The 7998-nt window shown below is 40.7% G+C and overlaps 1 protein-coding gene across 1 annotated transcript in view; it reads left to right on the top strand.

Annotated features, from left to right (window-relative positions):
* The window catches only part of NEK11 (NIMA related kinase 11), a 263068-nt gene that overhangs the window by 99283 nt on the left and 155787 nt on the right, over nt 1-7998 (top strand). Inside the window, 4 exon segments of the mRNA XM_024115178.3 lie at nt 3122-3207; nt 5564-5623; nt 5625-5681; nt 7461-7558. Of these exon segments, the coding sequence (XP_023970946.1) occupies nt 3122-3207; nt 5564-5623; nt 5625-5681; nt 7461-7558 (301 nt within the window).

Here is a 7998-nt window from a genome sequence, read left to right as displayed (position 1 = left end):
AAATGAACATTTTGGTACATGACTCTTTTTGAATTATGGTTTTCTCAGGATATATGCCCAGTAGTGGGATTGCTGGGTTGTATGGTAGTTCTCTTTTTAGTTTTTTAAGGAACCTCCATACTGTTCTCCATAGTGGCTGTATCAATTTACATTCCCACCAACAGTGCATGAGTGTTCCCTTTTCTCCACACCCTCTCCAGCATTTATTGTTTCTAGATTTTTTGATGATGGCTATTCTGACCGGTGTGAGACGATATCTCATTGTAGTTTTGATTTGCATTTCTCTAATGATTAATGATGTTGAGCACTCTTTCATGTGTTTGTTGGCAATCTGTATATCTTCTTTGGAGAAATGTCTATTTAGGTCTTCTGCCCATTTTTGGATTGGGTTGTTTGTTTTTTTGTTATTGAGCTGCTCCTTTAATTTTTATGAATAGTTTTAAGTGGACCCACAGAGCAGTCATTCACCTTCACAAATGGGCACACCTTTTCATCAGTGTCCAGTTCTCAGGCACAGGAAACAGGGATGCTGACTTGATGTGCAGTCATTAATTGAGCTCTGACACTGTATTGACACTTGGGGGTGCCAAAATGATAGGAACAGATATGACTCCTTTCTTTTTGAAGCTTGACTGCTAGTAAGAGGACCCAGTAACCAAGAAAATGTAAGCAAGTAAATAAAATAATTGTAAACTATCAGAAGAAGTAGGAAGAAAGAAAATAGCATGCTGTAAAATAAGGGAAGGGAAGGGCTTTGGTGGTCAGAGAAGAAGCAGGTGACATTGTGACATCATTGAGATGGTGAGAAGCAGCATGCCCTACAACGAGCCTGAGGGAGAGTGTTGGGATCACGGGGAGTGGCTGGTACAAAACTCTGACTTAGGTGTTGTCCCCTGGAGGGGGAAGCACTAAAGATGTGGGATGAGCAGGATAAGAGGGGGAAGTGGTGGGAGCTCCCTGGTGCTTTCAGCTCTCCCTGAGTATAGCTCTCCACTTGCCTGAGGGCAGACTTCTGAAAAGAGGCTGGTTGTTGGGATCAAAACCACAATGAAGGGTGTGTGAGCAAACAAACAAACAAAATAGTCAAAAGGCATCCAATAGATCCCCTGGGACTAGGATGAGACAAAGGAGGCATTTGCCCCGGTGCAAAATTAAAGAGGACACCAAAAACTCAGTAAACCAGATAAATAATGTTGTAATGCAGTGTTTTTTAAAAAAAATCCAAAGTAATGCTAAAAAAAAGTCCATAGTAATGAAATATCAAATGTTCAAGGACAAGATCCAATGGGGCTAGGATGAAAGTGGAGCTAAAACCAAGCAGGACCCAGCAGAGCCGTCTCAGGTATGAAAGTCCCTCCGTGTCCACTGTTTCTTGAAACAGTGTCCACTATTTGTAGAAAAAGGCTTTAGTCTCCTAAGCCTTTCCTGAGTTCCAAGAAACAGACTCAGGTAGTTCCTAATTAGAGAATTGAGGGAATGCAGAAACAAAAGAAAAGCAGTCAAGCAAGAAAAGTAATGATAGCCTAAACAACAGTTCAGTGATAAAACAGAATCCTAGTTCCTCCCCAAGGGATATACATAATAATCTAATGCATATGTTTGAGTTGTTCTGCAGAAACTAGGACCCTACCCAGGTGGTGACTATATGATGACAACAAGCATGTAGACCCCAGACTGGTTGGAACCAGAGATTGATGATTAAGATTCCCAAAACACCACCCTGTTACCTCAGCACCAACCAATCTGAAGAAAGTCCATGAGCTGCAACCCTCACCCCAAATGTTGCCTTTAAAAACCCTTCCCTGAAAGCTATCAGGGAGTTTGGGTCTTTTGAACATTAGCTACCCATTCTCCTTGCTTGGTGCCCTGTAATAAACACTGTACTTTCCTTCACCACTACCTGGTATCGTTAAATTGGCTTTGCTGGCGAGCAGACCTAAGTTCAGCTTGGTTAGAAACTGAGGTAGAATGGTGCAAATTCAGGACCAGGTCTTGTCGCTTTTTAAACTTTTGCTATTGTATTCTCCAAGGCTTTTTGTTATTGTTGATTTTTTTTATAATACTGCATTAAAATATTATTTATCTTGGTTACTGAGTTTTGTGTGCCCCTTAAATTTGTACCTGAGGTGAGTGCCTTGCTTGTCTCACCCTAGTCCTGGCCCTGGTGATGTCGAAACTCAGCCTCTGTGCACCAGTGCTGAATCAAATCTTGGAGACAAAGTTTTGGGTGAAGTTCAAAAGAATAGCTTATTGCTTTGTCAGGCAAAGGGGGACACAGAAGACCCATGCCCTCAAAACTGTGTGTTCCAACTCAGGAGTATTTGGTGAGGAGTTTTATAGCAGTGGTTCAAGGGCAGGGTTGCTGTTAAGGATCAGGGTGTGTGCAGGGCCTGCACTTCTTTAATCTGGCCTCAGGTGGTCTCCTGATGAGCTTCTGTGGTTCTCCCGGTTATCAAACTCTGACCTTCTCTCTGGAATGAAGAATGCTTCATCAAGTAGTTAACATCTTCCATTTGTTGGGGGTTTTAGTTCTGCAGAAGAACTCAAAGGTATTGTTATGTATATCCCTTCAGGCAGAACCAGGACACTGTCCCAAGGCTGCACTATTGTTTCTTAACTGCTCCTCCCTTCTCTCTGCATTCCCTCCCTTCATTGATTAGCAACTGTTTGAACCTGCCCTTTGGAACTCAGGGAAAGTCATGGAGGCTGAAGCCTATTCCTTACAAATAGGGGACACAGAAAGGCTTTCGTGCCCAGGAGCCTCACAGGGTCCTGTTCGGTTTCATTGGGAGTGGAGACATCGTCCACTACAGGCCCTGAGGTGGGAGAGAACTGTGTGTTCTTGGAGCTGAGGAAGGCCTGCCTGTGGCTGGGTGACCGGGAGCAAGAGAGCAGGCAGAGCAAGATGAAGTTGGAAAGGTGGACAGGAGCCTGACCCCACAGGAGCTGCTGTGTAATGTTTTAAACCTGTTACAGAAGGAAAAATAGTTACCAGTGGTTTCGATTTCAAGCCTCAGACACGGGTCAGTAGTACTACACATCAAAAAAGGCTACTGGCCATTTTATGCCTCTTCATCCCTGAAGAGTCTTTAAGGTATGTTACAGCTGTTCTTTTTTTCAGCACCTGATGTGCCGATATTCGGAAATGACCCTGGAAGACAAGAATTTGAATCGTCAGAAGGAGGCAGCTTATATAATTAATGCTGTGTAAGTAATTGCTTTGTTTTTAAAAAGCCCACTGAGTGTAAATGTTAAATTCATTTGTCTTAAAAAATCTATTAGTGCTAAGCTGACAGCATGGAGTATCCTAGAATTCACTTAAGTCTTGCCAAGAAATTAAGGAGCTTCAGTAACTTGACGTTCCAAAGCCCTTTGCCCCAGGTGGTAGCAAATTGAAATCATAAAAGTTTAAACCTCTGCACAGCTTACAGATCTGCAGGGTAGCTCTGCAGCTGCATTGTAAGTATATAGAGAAATTCATCTCTCAAACGTTTAGTGATATTTATGCTAATGAACATTCAGATTAAGCATAAATGGCTTTCACATGTTGGTTGTTTAACAGGAACTGGAAGAGTATCTATTGAAAAGCTGACACTGTGGAGTCCTGAGACATTAAAAATAAGCCAAAATTTACTTTCTTGAGATATACATAAGAACTAGAGAATGTGTGTTTCACAAAGAGCCATAATTTTTTTCCTGATCTCATTTCTCTCTCCTACCTCATTCAAAATTTCTATGCCATAACTTACAAGAGTTCAGAATACTAAGTTATGTCAGAACAGCCATGTGCAGCTGTGCAGGCTGTGTACTGTACAACTCCAGGGGGCACCACTGATAAGACCAAATCTATAATTTTGCTGAAGAAATGCTATTTAATTTTGTTCCAATGAGAATGACAGCCCCTCCCAGAGCTGTGCAGGGTAGTGAAGTGAGAATGGTAGCCCTCATCAGCTTGATCTTCAAGGCCAAATTACACAAATATGCTTCTCTAACCCCCAGTCCAGTGGTTTCTCAACTGTGCCGTGTTTGTTTTCCATCTCCACATTCAAACTGAGGGAACTGGTCCATCAAAGGTATTCAGTCTTTGTTTAATGCATGATCTCCAGTTAAAATACCCTGCAACTCAGGAGATAAATCTTAAGGCATGCCCCTATAACCTAGTTTTCTTGGATTACTACCTATTTTTTTCAAGAATGCCTGGAACTTCTCATTTTATTTTATTAACAAGATATGTGAGAGTAGTAGGTATCTTATTTTTTAAATACTGGACTAACTTTAGCTATCATTTTGCACTGCAGTTTTGAAACAGTTTGCCTGACTGTGCTTACAATTATAGTGTGCTCGAATCCAGTTCTTCGGGTGATCTTTCACATTATGAGATATTGATTTCAAATTGTCACTGTTATTTTCAAGACCTATGACCGCTTTGAGGGGCTCTATCTGGTTTTACAAAATAAAGCATGTGTATTCCTGAAAACTGCATGGCCCCTGGAGGCTCTGGTCTGAACTGTATTCCAGAGGGATGAGAACTGCCTACAGCGGTCATTACAGTTTCCTCTGTGTTTCTTAAGGAGGGAGTTGAGTGCAAAAGGCATTTCACTATTGGGCCCTAACCAAGCCAGGCACAGAAGCAAATGCCATTGAGAATGTGGTTGCAGACCTTTCAATACATGGTTAATGTAAGCACATTTCTTTAACTGAAGAAAGAGGCTCTCGAATAATTTTGGCTAACATTTTCAGGGGTAATGACCATATGCTTTGCTCTGTTATAAGCTCTTTGCATGAATTAACTCATTTAAACTCACAACAACCCTACAAAGTAGGTACTATTATTATTATTATTTAAATGATCATAGAGAGGTTAAGTAACTTGCCCAAAGTCATACAGCATGTAGCCTGGGAGCTAGGATTTGAACCTAGAGAATGTTCTTAACTGTGCAATTAATCACTATGCCATGCTGCCATAAAAATACCTACTGTATGAAGCCTAGAAGATAAGGCATATTCAATAACTTTTAGTTATTATAATACTACCATTTTGGGATACTTTTATATGTCAGGAACTGTACATATGTTATCTCATATAATAATCAGGATAGCCCATTCTTTATGGATGAGAAAACTGGAGTTCAGAGAAATTCAGTAAATTGCCCAAGGCTACAGAGCTAATGAGTGGTAGAGATGGGATTCAAACCCTGCCTGTCTAATTCCAAAATTGTGTCTTATCCACATGGTTGAATTAGTCTGCCAGTCTATTTACTCCTTAATGGCCAAGATCCTAATTTGTCTTACACTATGAAAACCAGTCATAGGCAATGAAATGAGCAGAAATTTGCAAAGTACATAATTTGCTTTTAAACAAAAATCTAGTTTAAAAAATATTGCCAATTAACCACAGTCCTTCTTGGCTAATTACCTACCCAGAGTTTATTAGTTTTCGCTTGGCATGTCTTGAGATGCTTTTCCCTTCTCAGTAGTATAATGATACTTCTCTAAAATACTTGCTTAATTTTTCTGAGCATGTTTGGGATGGGTTGCACATGGGAATCTTTATTATCTATAGGCAGAAAAAGATCCACCTGCAGACCCTGCGGGCACTGTCTGAGGTACAGAGGATGACACCGAGAGAGGATGCGGCTGAGGAAGGTCCAGGCAGCTGATGAGGAGGCCAAGAAGCTAAAGTAAGTGACCTTCCCTTAGTGCCCTGGGCCCTGGGCTGCTTCCCAGGGCTCTAGAGGAATTTGCTGAAGAAAAGCAAAGACCACAAGAAAATGCACATTCTCATTATATATTTATCAGTTTATTCATTCACTCATTCCCTCAAAAGATGGTTATTGAGCCATAGATGGTTATTGGATGTCAGGCACTATTAATAGCAGGCTTTCAGTCTTGTGTGAAAAGAAGGATTGAATATCAGGGAGGTTATTAGGAATGAAAATATAAGGTCAGCTTCCAGATGAAGCCTCTTTGTTGCTGACACCTTATGTACACAGCACAGTGAGGGGGTGATAACATGGCCTCACTATTCTGTCCACACTCCCCAGGTGTTTGCTAAACCCCTCTGCCCAGAGCCCTGGCTACTCTGTACCTGCAGGAAATTGCTGGCTTTAGGAAGGAGCCTGGAAACAACTCTGTTCTGTCAGGTAAAGCCCTTCACAATCTGCTCTGGGCATGCTGCTAGTGTGAGAGATCACAAGTGTTTAGAGTTTACATATGAAAAGGGGGTTCCAAAGAGCCCCAAACTCCCAATTTCTCAAAGACTGATTTTTCAGCAGTATGTGATCCAATTTCCTAATTTTTCTTCTTCTTTCTTCCTTTGCCAATTTTTTGGTGGCTTAGAAACCCCAACAAAGAACTAGAGAGACAAAAAAAGACCTGAAACTCAAATCTGTCCAATGTGATATCATTCAGTGTTCAGTTGGAAGATATGTGCAAACCAGTACACCACTAAGCGTGGATTTTGCTGAAGAAATATAGTCACGAAAGTTGTTTGGACTGTTGCATCAATTCACAGTCCCAGATCTATTTCTAACACCTCAGGAATGGTGATATTTCCAGGGTACCATGGTTCATGTCATTGGTTGAAGGTGAAAGGAAAATTAAATCTTTGACAGGAACAGGTTAAAAAGGCAATTTAATAACTTGCACATTACAAATTTTTTTTCAAATTAAAACTACTTTTTAATATGCAAAAAAGTCATAGATCTTCCTCATGGAATTTAATATTTTTGTTATTAACGGCAATGATTTTTAAATAAGTTTGTTCTTGATTTTATGAATGAATTGCATTGGAGTGGTTTTGATTATTGTTTCTAGGATTCGAGAAAGGTCATGTGTTTTAGGTAGAAAACGACTCAGTTGTCATGAGGGTTATAATGTACCCACTTTATAGGCAAGAAAATTTGACTACAGGGATATTCAGTGATTTTTCAAGAAATCTAAGTATAAATTAGCATACAAGCAATCACAAGAACTCAAATCTTTCCTCCAGTTTAATAGCAGGTCTATTAAATTCAACTCTCCTATTGTAGAGGAAACAGAAAATGTCTGAGAAAAATTCCCCTTCACAGTGGCTCTCATATTCTTTTCCATAAAGTCTTTGAAATGCAGGTCTGTTTTCTGCGTCTATGGGTTTGTTACCCAGTTATTCATGTGTTGGGCTCTCTACCGGGCATCGGAGACACACTCCTGTCCTTTGTCAGCACAGGCCGAGAGCACACAGGGATGGCACCACGCTCTACCCCTGAGTTCTGGGTTCTTGAGGGTGAACAAAGAGCCAGCATCCTGCCTGCTTTAAAGGAAAATCTAGTGGGGCTGCACCGCACTCACGTGATGAGGGAGAGACCGCGGGCCTGGCTGCCTGACACCCCAGTCTGCCTTTTGAAACAGGGATCACACTTGTGTAACGTAGATGTGGTTTTAGCAAATTGCAGCTCTTTTTCTATGTTCACTTTATACAGAAAGCTTGTGGAAGAAAAATATGAAGAAAACAGCAAAAGAATGCAAGAACTGAGATCTCGGAACTTCCAGCAGCTGACGGTGGATGTGCTCCACGTGAGTGCGCTTCTGTTTTAAATTTTACAAAAAACCTTTACTTGCCTCAGATTCTTCAGATTCATGGGACCAGTTGGGTAGGAAAAGGGACAAGGTAGGGAAAAAAAGCATCCAGACAAACTCTGCCCAATTCCAGGCTGGACTGGGATTTGTTTTAGAACATAGGCCAACAATTAGTGATGGCACTAATTCAAAGCAGCTGTACAAAGTGCTTGCTGTGAAAGGATGACTTAATCTGCACTGAATGAACAACTGAGGAGTTAAAAGTATGACTTTGCAGAACAAATGTGTGTCTATCTAATTTTGAATATCAGCCGTGCTATTGTTGCTTTACTTCTTTTATTTATTTTAACATCTTTATTGAAGTATAATTGCTTTACAATGGTGTGTTAGTTTCTGCTTTACAACAAAGTGAATCAGTTATACATATACATATGTTCCCAT

The sequence above is a fragment of the Physeter macrocephalus genome, chromosome 1 (genome assembly GCF_002837175.3).
Source record: "Physeter macrocephalus isolate SW-GA chromosome 1, ASM283717v5, whole genome shotgun sequence".
Lineage (NCBI taxonomy): Eukaryota > Metazoa > Chordata > Mammalia > Artiodactyla > Physeteridae > Physeter > Physeter macrocephalus.
Note: the sequence above shows the minus strand (reverse complement) of the source record. Positions and strands in the feature narration are given on the sequence as shown.